Source organism: Nannobrachium achirus, assembly GCF_963921795.1.
Source record: "Nannobrachium achirus genome assembly, chromosome: 22".
NCBI classification, from domain to species: domain Eukaryota; kingdom Metazoa; phylum Chordata; class Actinopteri; order Myctophiformes; family Myctophidae; genus Nannobrachium; species Nannobrachium achirus.
This window is the reverse complement of record NC_137829.1, coordinates 20,790,325-20,807,824: the sequence shown is the minus strand read 5'-3', so window position 1 is coordinate 20,807,824 and position 17,500 is coordinate 20,790,325. Positions and strand designations below refer to the sequence as shown.

Genomic DNA, 17,500 nt, shown 5'->3' with positions numbered 1-17,500 from the left:
ATCAGGGCACATACATTTTCTCCACGGGTACCCTTCTTTAAAAAAATCACACTCGTGTGAACTGAGCGGTGGAGGCTGTGTGTGTGTGTGTGTGTGTGTGCGTGCGTGCGTGCGTGTATGTGTGTGTGTGTGTGTGTGAATGTGAGTGTGGCCTGGCCTGAACAACAGCGCCCCTACCTTAACATGTGTGGTCAGAAAAGGTATTGCAGGCTACATACAGACAGACACGCACGCATACCCACACACACGGCCACGTATAGGAGACGGTGTGACCACCGCTCAAAAAACGTAAAACTTAAACTTAAAACATTTTTTAAAAGCTGCGTTTGAAATCTGATTAAACGCTGGCTTTTGCCCCCCGTTCAAAAACCCTGAGTGGCTGAACTATAAAGGGTTCTCTATGTATCTGGAGTATATTAGACTATCCGTTTCAAGACTGAACCGGACAGGTTTTGCTATATCTAACTCTGGGCCCCTTGAGACTATACTGTATACTCTTATGAAAACTTATGAGCTCACGTCACTGTGGGAACTCTGCAAATGTTGTTCCGCGAGCCATTTGGGTCACGGCCTATAGGTTAAACAAATAATTAACAGGCTTTCTTCCTCTCTCTCTCTGTCCCTCTCTCTCTGTCTCTCCATTTAATCCAGCGTGACTCATCCATGATGAACATAAGAGAGCTTTGGATGTGATTATTAGGATTCCCTCAGATCTGACCAAGATCAACATACAGTACATCTTACATACACGTCGCTGCTGTCGGGTGGAAATCTCTTATGTAGAAAACCGACTGTGCACGGTGGCGCAGTCGGTAGTGCTGTCGCCTCACAGCTAGAAGGGCCTGGTTTCAATTCCCGCCGGGGACGATGTAGGCGCCGGGGGGCGTGTTCTCTCCTCCGCGTCATCAGTGCCTATACCCTAGGTGGGGTTGGTAAAAAGGCCTTTCTGTGTGGAGTTTGCATGTTCTCCCAGTGTCTCCTAGGGTAGGTACCCTCACAAAAGACATGCTAAAATCCTAGCTCTATACTGGCGCCTGATGGAGGGGAAAGGAACTGGTTGGAATAACATGTTCCTTCCACAAGCTACGTCCAACCGGGGAGAAAGAAGCAACTTGGACTCCTCCTGCATAGAAGGAAGCATGAGGTCAGGTTGGCAGAGGGATTGTAGAGCCCAGGATTAAATTAGATAATTGACACTTGGTGAAACGCAAGCAAGCTCACGTCGTGAGCTTGCGGATCGTCTATTTTCACTACTTTTGACACTCTTGTATGAGGAGGTAAAGCATTAATTCACGAAGAAACGATAAAAAGTATGAAATATGGAGATGCAAGGTTTCTGCCCGACAGCAATGATACGCCTAGAAACCTTCATTATCCCCCAAAATAATCATATTTTAACTGGGGACCCCCCCAGGCCCCCACCCCCCACCCTGACGAGCACTAAGAGTTGAGGCATTTCATTTTGTATAACACGGTTCTATGCGAGGCGTTGTGAGCATGTAGATCATCTATTTTCACAATTTCTGCTTCTAATGTTTGACAATTTGGCCAATGTTTAATTTTAGAGGTATTAAAAAGTCCTTAAATTGTCACTTTAGAAACGTGCAGATACGCTCTATACACTTAAACCTTAGGTTGGTTTGTTTACTAATGAGAGAGAAAACAATGTTGCATCATCTTGGGACCACCCAAAATAATTTGGGGACCCCGAACCACAGGTTGAGAACCACTGCACTACAGTACAGTGACCTTGTCCTAGCCCCAGTTTTTTCCCCTTTTCCTTCTCTCTTTCACTCTTCTCTTTATTCTCTTTATCTCTCTCTCTCACACACACACAAACAGTAATATAATAACGCGGGTGTGATGTGAGGGTGATTACATCAGAGAGAGTAACAGGCTCTCGGCTTTCATCTGCAGCCCAGGCAAACAAACACAATTTCCAGCAGCATAATCAGCTCAATACTATAAATAGATAAAACCTAATTAGACTGTCTGCGATTGTCTCTGTGCGTGCACGTGTGCATGCGTGTGTGTGTGTGTGTGTGTGTGTTTTGTGTGATGGTCAGCGTGTGTGTGTGTGTGTGTGTGTGTGTGTGTGTGTGTGTGTGTGTGTGTGTGTGTGTGTGTGTGTGTGTGTGTGTGTGTGTGTGTGTGTGTGTGTGTGTGCGTGTGTGTGTGTGTCCTACTACACTGTACCATTATTAGGTTAGATGCTCCATGTGCTGCCATTGAGGGGACAGATATTCTCTTATCGCCGGGGCCGATTTCAGCACCCACACAAATCACATCACAATGAAGCTACACGCTGCTCTGTGTGTGCGTGTGCGTGTGCGTGTATGTGAGAGTGAGAGAGAGAGAGAGAGAGAGAGAGAGAGAGAGAGAGAGAGAGAGAGAGAGAGAGAGGAGGCTCTCTGTTGTGCCACAGGTGATGATCAACTGTATTTCACTCCCGCTTTCCCCTATGTTTTGCCAACTCCCAAATGTGTCTATGGACTGTCTTATTCTAGGGTTACAAATGGAACCACCTGCTGCCGAGCGTTGGTTCTCAAAGTGGGGTCCACGAACCCCCAGGGGTCCTTGAGGTGATTCCCTGGGGGCCCCAGCTAAATTAGTCAACGTAGCATCACAGTCATGTATCTTAATCACCGTAACCATATTTTATAATCTGGCTATTCAACAATAGCAGATATACAAGCTCATCTTTTGAGCTTGTTTCTTAGTCTTCCTCCATCCATCCATTCCTCCTGATATTGTCTATATTAAACGTCTCTCCACCTCTCTTGTTCTTTTACCTCCCTCTTATTCTGTCAGTTCGGCTTTTCCTTTTTTCTCACTCTTCCTCATTTCAGCTTTCTGTTTTCCTCATTCTCTTTTCTGTCTCTGTCTCTCTCCCTCTCCTTCCCGTGCCGTTAAATCTGCCGGTATCTGTCCATCACCCCCTCCCTCCGCCCCTACCTCTCTCCACCTCTCTCTCTCTCTCTCTCTCTCTCTCTCTCTCTCTCTCTCTCTCTCTCTCTCCGCTCTCCCGTAATCTCATTCCACCTCAGGCCTTCAACGCCAATCAATCTTTTATTTTTAGCACCTTTATTATTTTTCCCACTCTTTGAGCGTGTGTGCGTGTGTGTGTATGTGCGTGCGTGTGTGCGTGCGTGCTAGCTTGTGTGTTTGTGTATATACAAGTGTGTTTCTGTGTGTAAATGTGTGGCTGTGGGCATTTTTTGCTGTGCTGTGTGTGCGTGCGTGCATGCACGGCTCTGAGTGCGCCTGTGCGTGCTAGAGTGATAAGGCTATAGGTGGAACCTCGGTAGAATACTTTTATATCCCATGTTATCGGGAAGAGCGCAGTGGGAGTGTGTGTGTGTGTGTGTGTGTGTGTGTGTGTGTGTGTGTGTGTGTGTGTGTGTGTGTGTGTGTGTGTGTGTGGGCTAAACTTCAGAGCCAGTGTGTGGGGTGCTGCGGCAGCACTGCGAGACCTTGACTGCCTTTTGTGTGCCTGTGAATGTGCACAACGCTGCTGCTTTGTGCACGGTACAGTACGGTACTTGGGCGTGAGTGTGTGTTATGTGCGAGAGAGAGGTCTAAGTCAAGGGCTCTTACTGTATGCGGGCGTGCAATATCTATTTCTGTGGACTGTGATCTGATCGCTGATATTCTCACAAACTCCCACTATACTGTATATATACTGTATAAAAGAGGGAACATTTTAGAGAATTGATGGAATGAAGGCACAGATAAGATAGATAGATAGATAGATAGATAGATAGATAGATAGATAGATAGATAGAAAAAACACTCGCGATAATCGTATCGTGGAGATTTAATTTATTGTGAAATTGTCATCATCATGCACTGGGATCAATTCACCTTTTATTTGCCAAGCTGCATATCCGGTACCATTTGAACCCTCTATTGTAAAAACGTACTTATAATATACACTTGATACATACACACTCTACCAAATCTCTTTGCCAAAAAATTGCCGATCTACATGCTTGTAGAGCTGCGTGATATGAAATTCTCATATCGTCCCATCCCTAATAGATAGATAGATAGATAGATAGATAGACAGCATAGAGTTCCTTATAACATCCAGTAGAATTGGTTCATGAGCGGTTTGGTTCCGTTGCGTTAGCAGCAGCAGCAGATTGTCCCAGAAATCATCTTCAGAGCGCTTGTTGTTGTTGTTGTCGGTGGTGACGATCCATTATTTACCATGCTGTGATGTCACAGCATTAAACTTTCATCTCCGTGGAGACCCTGAGAATGTCACCGTCAATCATCGTCAAGCCTCAATGTCACTCCGCTGTCTCTCTCTCTGACCTGTCTCTCTCTCTGACCTGTCTCTCTCTCTCTCCTGTCTCTCTCTCTCTCTCGCTCTCTCTCTCTCTCTGGGTACCTTCAGACAGTCAGAGGCAGATGCATTGACCCCCATCCACTCCCATGTTAAGAGAATAACCCGGATGAGGCGTTAGGTCTCTGATGGAAGACGCATTATGCCTCTGTGGGGTCACACAAGCTCAAGGGTTCAATACAGGTTCATGGTTCAGCACTGCTGTACTCTCACCCGGTAGAGACACACACTAACCAATGGGACAGACCTAAACGCAGGAGGAATGTCACTTTGTTGACACTCACATTAGCTTCAAAGTTTCAAAGGTAAGGGAGTAATGCTGCTATAGGCAGGGGCGTTACTCCACCTTGCGAGCCAGATATGTGAACGTACCCTCTCTCTCTGTCTCTCTCCCTCTCTAATGCCATCTCACTTGTCTTACACCCTCCCTCGTCCCTTCAAACCGTATCTCCATTTGACCTCCTCTCTTTGTCATTTAACCCTGTGTCACTGTCATGTCTGTCACCTCCCACCTTTTTCTTCTGGTGACCCCTCTACTTTGCTCCGCTCACCTCCCTCTCTTTCTCTCTCTCTCTCTCTCTCTCTCTCTCTCTCTCCTCTCTCTCTCTCTCTCTCGCTCTTTATCCATGTCTATCTTCATCTTATCATCTTATCCCCTTATCCACCTTTTAACCTTCTTCATTTGCAAATACCAATTCCACACAAAAAATAGTAATGATGCATTTTTGCCACTGCGCATCAAATAAAACCTTTTACCTTGCTCCAGCCTCTGACTTAGGCTTCGAAGTCCCACGAAACAGAAAGAAATAGAAATCTGTTGATTTGTAAGGTCTTACTGGAGCCGTGTAGTGTTGACATGGTGGTTTTTCTGGCAGTGAGATATGGGAAGACTTTCATTCCATTATGGCATATCCATCATTTGGGGTGGGGTGGGGTGAGGGGGGGGGGGGGGGGGGGGGGTGACGTTGTTTCATTGCAAGATTAATTTAGGAAATGAATAGGGACAGGAAAAGTTATTAGCCATTTAAAAAACTGAAAAACAAAAAATAATAATGAAAAACCTCCGGTCCCAAATACTTTGATCTTTTGTATTTTATCGGATTTCTATCATACTGGAAACTGCTCGTTTACAGAAAGTTAACCAAAAAAAGAATTCTTCCAGTACAGTACTACAGTTATCCCTAACACAGTGGTTCTTAAAGTGGGGTCCGGGGACTCCCAGGGGTCATCGAGGGAGTTCCAGAGGTCCACAGCTAAATGATAGTTAGGAACCAAATGCAGTACAAAAGTTCCATTTGTACACTTGATTTGACTATATAAATTGGGGTCCCAGAGATAGAGAGGCTATCAAAGTGTGGGTCCTTGAAACTAAAATGGTTGAAAATCACAGCTAGAGCCGTAAAGATCTTCTCTTATGGGGTTCCTTGCCATATCTTTTCAAATGGGGGTCCGCGGGCTAGTAAGTGTCAATTTGGGTGGTCCTTGACATGGAAAAAGTTTGAGAACTACTGCCCTAACACAAGGGTCTTCAACAGGGGGTTCGGGACCCCTAGGGGGTCCTCAGAGTTACTACAGGGGTCCTCCAAATCTTTGTGTGATAGTAACTTCTTTTTCTGCTTTTTTTATATTAACCACTCAAACCCTAGCGTCCATATTCTGAGAACTTTAGCCAAAAATATTTTCGGCAAAGAGGTTTGGTGTAGAGGGGAAAAAGAGCAGACTAAGTACGGAGTGAAAGGTCAAGTTTATTAAAGTATTGACGGTTCAAGTGGTTAAATATCTGAAAACACAAATTGACATGAATCCAAAATACACTGACGATTGTGCTGTCAAACAATGAAACTATATGGTATCTATAGGTTGTGTGCGGGTCCCTGCTTCATCTCTCTCTCTCGACTAAGGGGTCCTTGGTCTGAAAACGTTGAAGACCCCTGCCCTAACAACTCTCTCTCCCTATCTCCAGACGCCCCCTGCTCGGAGCTCCAGGGCATGCTCTCTGGCCTGCTGCCAGACTCCCAGGTCTCCGCCTCCTCCATGAGGGACATCCATGGCTCCATGGGCGCGGCCAGGCTGGTGGCCAGCCGCTCAGGCTGGTTCCCCAACCCCACGCAGCCCGTGGCGGGCGAGGAGTGGCTACAGGTACAGTAATAATCATGTCAACCATCCATGTTATTTGGTGATTATTATACCCCTCTTGAGTTGAGTTACCTGTGAGTAAAGTATAGCCATGGCTGGGGCAGGCGCTTGGACGTTTTTTCCTGGTTTTGCGAGAGAAATAGGCAATGAAAACAAGGCCAAAAGAAGCCACTGCTATTTTAACATTTTTTGAAACATTTTTACAACACAAATATTGTACAGGGGTCACAAAATACTTTTAGATGGGACACACACGCGCACACACACACACACACACACACACACACACACACACACACACACACACATACACACACACACACACACACACACACACACACACACACACACACACACACACACACACACACACACACACACACACACACACACAAATACACATTTGAGAACAAACTACCAATATTTCCAAGCAACTTTACAGAAAAACAAGACCAAAGTCGCTTATAATTAGCGGCCACAAAACATTGTTTGGCATCCTTGCTGGAGAGGAAGAAGGTGAAAGTAAAGTTCACTAGTTTGTATCCCAGCCACAATGCATCGTGGGCAGTGTAGTCTGTTAGCTCCGTGCCCCTCTGTGATTAGCTGTGATAAATGACTTCCAGGCATCAGGACATTCACTGAAGCTAGTCAGGCGTCTTTAGAGCGAAGCGAAAGACGTCTGAAAAAACCTTTGTTTCCGTGTTCGATCCCCAGGTGGACCTCGGCGTGCCAAAGACGGTGCGTGGCATCATTACCCAGGGTGCCCGGGGGCTGGAGGGCAGCACCAGCGCCGAGAACAGAGCCTTCGTCAGGAAGTACAAGCTGGCGCACAGCCTGACGGGCAAGGACTGGACCTACATCACAGACAGCAAGACTGGATACGCCAAGGTGAGAGATGGAAACACACGCGCACACGCACGCACACACACACACACACACACACACACACACACACACACACACACACACACACACACACACACACACACACACACACACACACACACACACACACACACACACACACACACACACACACACACACACACACACACACAATGAGTACTTTAGTACATTTTGAATACAGTGACTTCTTCTACTTACTTATATCTACATTGCAGTTGATACCTTTACTTCCACAACTGCACATGCTTATGTTAAAGACCACATGAGACTCACACAATGTCCATATATAGGCATTCCAAGCTATGCGCTTAATATTGATGACATCAGGGATCTCCATATATGGGCATACAAGGGACAAGGACGGAATGTGATGTCACAATGTGATGTCACAACAATGTGACGTCATAGGTCAGCTATAGACATATATGGAGATCAGGGATCTCCATATATGGGCATACAACAAGGGACAAGGACGGAATGTGATGTCACAACGATGTGATGTCACAACAGGTCAGCAGCTATAGACATCGAGGTGTTACTCACGTACGGACAAGATGTGACAATCAGTTTCCTTTTTTTCCCTGTTTATTTATAGCTGTCTTTCAACCAAACAACCACCGTTTCTTCATCCTAGTCTGTCGCTCAACCATGTCGATTTCAGAGGGAAAGCAAAGCCAATTTATTACAGTCTCTGCTCTGATGATCGTTCAGTATAATCACCACACTCCTCTCTCTCTCTCTCTCCCCTGTCTCTCATGGGTGTTAATTAAAAATGTCTTTTCTGCCTCGCCACTCACCACTGCAGGCAGTCCAACGCAGTATGACACACAGGGCGCTTTAAACTCTGTAGTCATTTCTGAAAAAGCGCTTTAATGGTTCTACCGAGTCCTCTGCTGTTGGTAAAAAAGAAAAACTAAAAACTGTTCTCTCTCATCTGCCCATCTTTTCTTTTTACACGAGCACCCTGGGAAATCTACTACAAGGTTGTTTTTGTTTTTTAAAGAAAATGGCACAAATTGTAGAAGCGAACGGAATGAAACGATTTTTTGTCCAAAGTTTCGTTGTTATACGTGTGCCAACAGCACCTGATGTATTTTTTATTTTCAAAGTCTCTTGTGTCGTTTCAGGGATATTCTGTGAGCTTTTCTGAGCTATTTCTGCCCGAAGCCCCTGAGAATAAAACCTACAGTTCAAAGGCTCTCTCAGCTGTTCTGGTCTTGTTAGCGTTGTGTGGTGTCTGTTTGGTTGAGACCGCCGCTGGTCTGGATCACATTTTGGATCTACAGGCGTTATAGTCCTAAACTTGACCCAGCAGATGGCTGCGACAGGCATCGTGACACGTTTTGAGCTTGTAGATCTGCTATTATCAAACATTTTGTACTTTTACTTTTGGTACTTGAAGTACATTTTGATGCCAACATCTTTCAACTTTCATACTTTTACTCAAGTACATTTTGACTTTTGCTTGTAACAGAGTACTTCTACATTGCAGCATTGATACTTTTACTCAAGTAAAATATATGAGAACTTTTTCCAGATCTACCAGCCCCAGCCCAAATCATCGCAGCGCAAGGCACTGTGACCTTATAGATCTGCTTAAAGCTATTTTGCAGTGCTTCAAATTATCAATTGTCTCTCTGAACCGTCTTCCTTCCCCCATGCACCTCTCTGGCAGATCTTCGAGGGCAACAGTCACTACGACACTCCGGAGGTGCGGCGGTTTGAGGAGATGGCGGCCCAGTACATCCGAGTGTACCCAGAGAGGTGGTCCCCCGCTGGGATAGGAATGAGGATGGAGGTCCTGGGCTGTGACCTGCCAGGTAAGAACATTAGACAAGTTCAAGTTTTTATGTTTTTGTGTTGTTGTTGTTGTAAATTAATGCCATACTTTGTCTAATCCGTCTGTGCTGTTTTATGAATAGTATAGTAAGACAATGAAAAGTATTAAGTAGACTAGAGCGTGTGACGAAATACAGCAACTGTCTACATGTGTGTCATGCCATAAGTGGTCAGACATACACATGTACATGTACATGAACATGTGCACACACACACACACACACACACACACACACACACACACACACACACACACACGTGTGTGCGCGCGCGCACACACACACACACACACACACACACAGGATACTTAAATTACATAATCCATAACCACAATGTGCGCGAGGGCATTATAGATCAAAGTATTAGTCTCTCTGAAATGCGTTTGCCATTGTCTAGACCTGTGTGTGTTGGTCTGTGCGTGTGTGTGCGTGTGTGCGTGCGTGCATTTCTTGCCTGGTGTGTTGTGCTTGCGTGTACAGTATCTTCTTGCTTCAATGTACAGTAGTACAGTATGTGTGTGTGTGTACAGTATGTGGTGTGCATGGGCGTATCTTAATCAGCTTGCCCTATAGGGGGCATTGCTACATGTCTAGCCAGAGATTAGCATGTCTAGGTCAGAGGACTTTCACTGTAATGGCCAGCTGTGTGGTTGTACTGCACTAGGCATGAAGCGGTCAGAGTTCATTGTGTTGGTAGCATGTTGCTGTTGAATAACCACAGGGATTAGGCAGTCTGGTGTGTATGGAGCAGTAGTAGTCGTGTGTGTATCTGTGGTCAGTCTGTCATACACTGCTGATCACTGGGACCTCCCTGCTGGGTCAGACATTAGTTAAATCCATTCAGTTCCAGCTGGCCTGAAATCAATCACGTTTTCCAATGACACTCATGTTCCATAGCAGTGGTTCCCAAACAGTGGGTCGGGACCCATTTGTGGGTCACGGGCCAATACTTATGGGTCACGGCTCTAGTAAACCCATACCCATTACAAGCTTGCAACGCAGCGACGCGTGTAGATCTGCTATTTTCACTAGTTTGGGTACCGGGCAAACCCGGTCTAATCTCTCTTTCGGGTCTCGACCTCAAAAGATCGGGATCGGGAACCACTGTTCCATAGTGTCCAGTGGGGTAACATGTATTGAACATACATTATGCTGAGAAGAAAGAAGGATCTATTCTAGTGTCCATGTTCGTTGTGGTGATTTAGTGTGGATGTTGTTAGATTAGGCTATAGCCTCTTTACAACATGCAGTGTAATAATTCCTTGTTGAGTTCATTAGTTTTGCTTGGCGAGATCGAGCATTCAAGTTGCCCAAATTGTAGGAGATTCTAACCTATCTTGTGTCAACATCTCTACATAATCCTTTCTTGCTTTAAATACATAACTAATATACTATAATTGTACTCATAATCATAGTTGTACTTCAAATAATTAGAGGCATTTTGTTAATCATAATGGTATAATTGGTTGCAAATGGTTGCAAAAACAGTGTATGTAGCCACCAGCCCTTTTCTTCTCTTTTCTTCTCTCCACTCTCCACTTTCTTTCCCTCTCTTTCCTTCTCTCCCAGTGCCGTCAGTTCAGCAAAAGCTAAGGTATGGCAACATCACTTCGCGCGTGTGCAAGACACCAGTCATGTTGCCATACCTTAGCAACAGGCATGATGAATTTATTTTAAGAAGAACATGTTTTTTCCCCCTACTGTAGCCAAGGTATGGCAGCTGCCATACCTTGGCATACCCAGTTGACGCCTCTGTCCTCTCCTCTCCATCTACTCCCTGTCACCCTCTTTGCTCTTGGTTCCTCTCCTGTCCTCTCCATGTGTGCTTGTGGTCTCTCTCTCTCCTCTTGAGTGACAACATGCCTCCTGGTGCGTTAGACAGGATGTGACAGGTGAGGAAAGGAACAGGAAATGACACGTACCTGGTCCCAGCGGACAGGAAGCTGGTTGTTGCCGCTGCCACTGATGACCTGTCAGCAGCACTCTGTATCAGCGCAGTGCTCTGCACGCGTGTGCGCGTGCGACTGTGTGTGAGCTCACAACCTGCATGTGGTCTAGAACTAAAATCACCATATCGTCTCTGTCGGGTGGAAAATGTCCAAAATGTCCAAAACTGTTACTTTTCAGGATTTAAATTCAAGAACATCAAAAGTAGCAGATCTACAAGCTACAAACGCGTTGCTTCACGCTGCGTTTTGAGCTTGCAGATCTGCTACTTTTGATGATTTTGTGTGAGACTCAAGTAGGGAATAAATTCACAAAAGTTAGAATGTGGAGATAAGAGGTTTCTGCCCGACAGCAAAGATATTTAAAGCCCACCTTCAGTACATAATGTGCGCGCGTGTGTGTGTACACACGTGTGTGCGTGTGCGTGTGAATGCCCAGGACAGCCAGTACATCCTAGTTGTGTCAGGAACAGCCAGGAGGCAGGTAATGATGGGGACAAAGGGAACATCCTCTGCTATTAAGCCAGGTTACATCAACATATTACCCAGCATTTAAGAACGTTTGCCAACATGTTATTTAGTTTTCCCCCCTGCTTGAGATTGAGAACAGTGTTATTTAATTATGTCTTAAATAGGGCTACAACTATAGACTCACAAGTCAGTCTCTAAACTATAGAGATGGATCACAGTCAAACAGTCAAAGTTGCTGCTAAAATAGGGTGGAAACAATTAGGGAGTTTAACCATATATGTTCACATAATAGTGTCACTATTTTGGGGCGAACAATCGGTGAAAATGGATAATCTACAAGCTGTTGTGAGCATGTGGATCAGCTATTTTCAGCGAGAGATTTGGAGTAGAAGAAAATAAGGAGTGGATCAAGTATGGACTCAATTCATTGAAGTACAGTATATAGGTCTATAGGGTTTAAGTGGCTAAAACCAAAACTGACGAACAAAACAAGAACCGATCCTAAGTCTTTTGGCCAGTCCTTCATATTAGGATGGTGATATCATTGGTTTTCAAAGCAATAGGCATAGGTTTAAGACAAACAATTTGAGCTGTCAGGAAGCAGATGCAAAAGGATGGACGACACCTTTCCCAGGTTCAAGACACATTTCTGGAATGTTGATGCACACATCGTACAGGAATACTTGAATACTTTCCTGTCATTACCTCATTAGATGGAATGGACAGAGATGAACTACTACTGTACGTTACAGGCATCGACAACAGCCTCGCAGAGCTCAGCCACCGACTTTATTCGCTCCTCTACAAATATCGTAAAGGTTTATGGCTGCAGCCAAAGGAACATGCAGTATAATACGTGGTTATTATTTTTCTGGTACCCAGCTGTATGGATGTTGTTTTGCTGCATGTCCGTGGCGGTGGCAGTAAAGGAGCACTGCACGCTGCTGGCTGTTCTGCTCTCAGTATAATGGTGTGTCTGTCTGCGTCTGCGTGCCAGATGTCTGCCTCCTCCTGGATGTAATCTCTGCATTAGACATGATAGCAATGTTTTTTATTCCCACTTACATGAACATCATTGCCGATACCGCAAGCCAATATCCACAAATCCAATCTCTCCCGCTTTGCACGTGTGCATAATGTGTTACACACACATACAGTAGCACACACGCACAGTGCACCGTCCCCCTGGAGGCCATGGATAAACAACACACACACACACACACACACACACACACACACACACACACACACACACACACACACACACACACACACAGCACACACAATGACAGAGACACTGGGACATGTCGTGATCTCACTGCACCACTACTGGGGGTTTGGAGGATGCATTTTTTTTTTGTTATCAATTATTTTTATTTTCCATAACATAAAATTAGAGACATACATATGAATAGAACAAGAAAAAGTAAAACATTAATCAAAAGAAAAATGCAATTAACAGACAAACACAAACAATAGCAAAACAAGAAAAGGAAAAGAAAACCCACCCACCCCCTTTCCCCGGACCAACACGGAATGTACAATAGTGCATGCCTGTGCTAGGCTGTTACCACTATATAGTGATTTCTTGAATCATAGCCTTAAGCTTATCTGCAATGTCCGACCACATATTAATGTTTTCTTCTTTTGCTCCGTGTAACCTTGCTATCGACTGCTCTAAATATACTATATCTAGAAAGGTTAAGGCCCACTGGCGAAACGTTAACGTATGAGGAGGTTTCCACCGCGTAGCTACCATCTTCTTCGCCGCCGTTAATCCAGCAAAGAAGATGCGCTTGCGTATATTGTTTAGTTGCAACTGTGAGACGTCATTTAATAAAAATAAAGAAGGAGAAGATATGATATTAATACTAAAAATAGTTGAAAGTTTTGAGGCAACCATATTCCAGAATGACGACACATTTGGGCATTCCCAAACCATGTGAAGGAAGGTACCAATACTATTTGAGGCGCAGAGAGTGCAGTTGGGATTATTCAAAATCCTCATAGCACATAGTCTGCGGGGAGTTAAATAAGTCCGATGAACAAAATTTAAATGAATTTGTTGATGGTCTGGATTTCTAGAAGATAGCCTAATGTTAGACCACACTGTGTCCCAACAAAAGTCAGGGTCCAAATTTGGTACATCATTCCTCCAAACAGTATCAACAGATAGGGGCCCATAACTACAGTCTAATAAAAAACCATAGAGGGTGGAAACCAAACCTCTTGTTCTGTTACCATCACAGATAAACTCATGGAAGGGGTGCAATCTAAGGGGAGCTTGCCATGGGACCCCATAGGTCCTCATGGACAATCTCAGTTGGAAGTAGAAAAAAAGGGTATTTCCAGGCAGATTGAAGATGTCGCACAAATCTCGAAAAGGTCGTAAACCATTTCTATCAAATAAGTCCCCTAATGTACGAATCCCCTTAGCCCTCCACCTTGGAAAGCGAATGGGGCGATCCTCGATTAAAAGTCTTTGATTATTGAACACTGGGGAAAATAAGTTCCATTTACAATCAATCTTACACATCTTTTCAGCTGCTCTCCATACTGCCACTAAATGAGAAATGATAGGTCCAAAGCGAACTTTGCATTGATGTGTAGTTATGTTTGAATAGATAAGATCTCTCAATTCAACAGGCTGCACTAAACTCTCCTCAAGCTCTCTCCAAGAAACCTTATTTGCTGGGTTAAACCAATTTAAAAGGGGGCGGAGCGTGAAGGCCCAATAATAAAATTTAAAGTTGGGCAATGAAAGGCCGCCATCATCTCTAGCACGCTGTAATAGAGAAAGTTTAAGACGAGGGCGTTTCCCTTTCCACACAAACTTAGATATCGAAGAGTGAAGCTTATTCCAGTATTGCGGCGGTGGTGGCAAAGGGAGCATAGAGCTTACAAAGTTAACCCTAGGAAGAACATTCATCTTTATGATTGAAACTCGAGCTTGGAGAGAGTTGGGCAAAGATGACCATCTATCTAAATCAAGACAAATCTTATTTAGAGTGTCACCATAGTTGTTCTTAACAATAGCCTGAAGAGAGGGGAAAATATCTATGCCAAGATATTTGAATTGGCTTACTACTGGGATTATGGGCGGCAGGATAGCAGATCTCATCTGATCATTTAGAGGTAGAAGGGCTGACTTCGTCCAATTAATTTTGTAGCCGGAAATGGAACTGAACTGATCAAAGATTTGAAGGACATGAGTAATTGACTGTGGTGCATTCTCAATGAACAGTAGAATATCGTCAGCATATAGGGAAATGCGATGCTGTGTGTTGTTAATCGAAACAGGAGTAATATCTGCAGACTGACGCACTGTCTGAGCCAAGGGTTCGAGTGAAAGTGCGAAAAGGAGAGGACTAAGGGGACAACCCTGCCTCGAAGATCTGCCAATCGTGAATAGCGGCGAACAGATCTTACCGGTTAGGACCATCGCTGACGGATTAGAATAAAGTACTTTAACAAAATGTATGAATGAAGCACCAAATCCCATTTTATCTAGTACAGCCCACAGGTAAGACCATTCCAGACGATCAAATGCCTTCAACGCATCGAGCGACAACACTGCGGCGGGGGTCCTCAGCTCCTTAGCCCTATCGATGATATGCAATAGTCGTCTAGCATTATCAGAGGCTAGTCTAGTTCCTATGAAACCTGTCTGATCACAGTGTACTAAGGTGGTCATAAAACCCTGCAAGCGACGCGCAAGCACCTTAGCAAAAACTTTTAGATCAGAATTCAAAAGTGAAAGCGGTCTATAGCTTGCGCAATCTGTGGGATCCTTGTTCTTCTTCAACAATAATGATATAATAGCTACATTCACATCCCTGGAGAAAGAGCCACTTTCAATTGCATATCGAAACATGTCTAGCATCAGCTGACCTAGATCTTCCCAAAAGATGGCATAAAGTTCAGGGGGTATCCCATCCAAACCAGGCGACTTGCCCCTACGCATTGCGAGCACAGCTTCCTGTAATTCCGCCAGATGGAGCGGTCTATCTAAGGCTTCCGCATCCGCCTCGCTAAGGGTTGGTAACTGTATGTTGGATAAAAAATTATTGCATACTGCATCATCGTGAATGACCTCGGAGGTGTAGAGCTCATCATAAAAAGCACGAAACGTGGCATTGACCTCTTTGGGTTCTGTAACCATGGCTCCCGTTGTTGATTTGACACTAACAATATCAGCAAAATGCTCATTGGATCTAAGACGTAAAGCCAGTAAGTGACTGGGTCTTGCACTATTAAAATAGTAGTTTTGCCTTGTGCGTTTCATTTGAAATTCTGAGCGGCGCTTGAGAATGGAGTTAATTTCTTTCTTAACTAGCTCCCTCTGAGTTGCTGTACTAACATCAAAGTTATTTTGGAGAGAATTATCCAAAGTAGAAAACCGAGATTCCAATTCCACCAGTTTGGCTGACCTTAATTTTCTCTGAGTGGACGCATAGAGGGTTGTATTACTCCTGATAAAGCCTTTAATTGCATCCCAAAGAATTCTGGGATCCTCAACTGAGCCTGTATTGATATTTATAAATTCACGCAAACCAGTTTGAAACTGAGCTACAAATGCCGCATCGCGCAGCAGTGTGGTGTTAAACCGCCATCTAGGAGCTCTATCTATAACCTGTTTCAGTGAAGCAACACACAGCACCGCCTTGTGATCCGAGAGTGACATTGGGAGCAACTCTACCTTGGCAATTTTATGAAACAAGCTAACAGGGGCAAAAACGTAATCGATCCTAGAGAATGAAGCATGCCTACCCGACAGAAAAGAAAAATCTCTAACCGTTGGGTTCATTAAACGCCAGATGTCGAGTAAGCCAGTTGAGTTTGCCCAAGCACGTAGTTCTGCAGACGCTAGTGCTTGTTCTCTGCTTTCTACCCCAGTGGATCTATCTAGGTTATGTTGCCATGTTGCATTGAAGTCAGCACCAACAATGATTTTGAAATCCGTCAGTTCCAATAAGGTTTTAGTTAGTAATTTGTAAAACTCTTTGTCTAAAACATTTGGAGCATACACAGAGACTAGTGCTAGCATTTTACCCTCCAAGCGGATTTTAGCAACAGCTATCCTCCCGTCACTGTCAGACCAATCACCCAAAGAATCCAACCTAAGGTTACGTCTAGCCAATATGGCTACTCCCTTGGTTTTGGAAGAAGCAGCTGAAAAGGCTAAAACACGATAATGTTTATTAGCCAATCGGTTGGAATGCTCTTTTAAAAGATGAGACTCCTGTATAAATGCAAAGTCAATTGATTTAGATCGCAAAACCCCCAAAATGCTGGTTCGCTTATGCGGTATATTCGCTCCCCTTACATTGAAACTTAGAAATTTATATTCTGTCATAATTGTGGTTCAAACCATACGCACAGCAAGCACAGTAGAACATTTTAGAATTTCCTAGTTGGTCCCTCACAACAAACCTTCCCAACAGAAAAACAAAACAACCCCAAAAGGAACAGAAAGGAAAAAGCAACATCAAACGAACATAAAAAAACACATAACATTGAAGCTTGAGGGGGAAAACCCCATTAGCATCAGAGTGCACAAAAACAGTTCCCCACCCCATCAACCTATTAGTCAACCTTCATTTCACTCTGTCAGAGAGTGCAAACAAGTAACTGCCCAAAAGTAACCATACATTGCCCTCTGGTGGTTATGTAAATATATAACAGATCACCAAAGTAAAAACAACAACAACAAAAAAGTGCCTTCTTGTGGCTGAATAGCTCTCAAACATTCCATCAGCTCAAATTATGATCAATCTCCCCACTTCATATCACTTAAATAAATGAGAATGGTATGTTAACATTTCTAGTAAAGAAGGGGGAGAGAAAAAAGA

General features: G+C 44.2%; 1 protein-coding gene across 1 annotated transcript in view; it reads left to right on the top strand.

The window, feature by feature from the left end:
* nrp2b (neuropilin 2b) overlaps window positions 1-17,500 on the top strand; it is a gene marked incomplete at both ends in the record, with an annotated part of 157,335 nt that overhangs the window by 88,414 nt on the left and 51,421 nt on the right. The window contains 3 exons of the mRNA XM_080752747.1: window positions 6,315-6,490; window positions 7,202-7,375; window positions 9,069-9,213. Coding sequence (XP_080608873.1) covers window positions 6,315-6,490; window positions 7,202-7,375; window positions 9,069-9,213 — 495 coding nt within the window. The remainder of the gene's footprint in view (window positions 1-6,314; window positions 6,491-7,201; window positions 7,376-9,068; window positions 9,214-17,500) is intronic.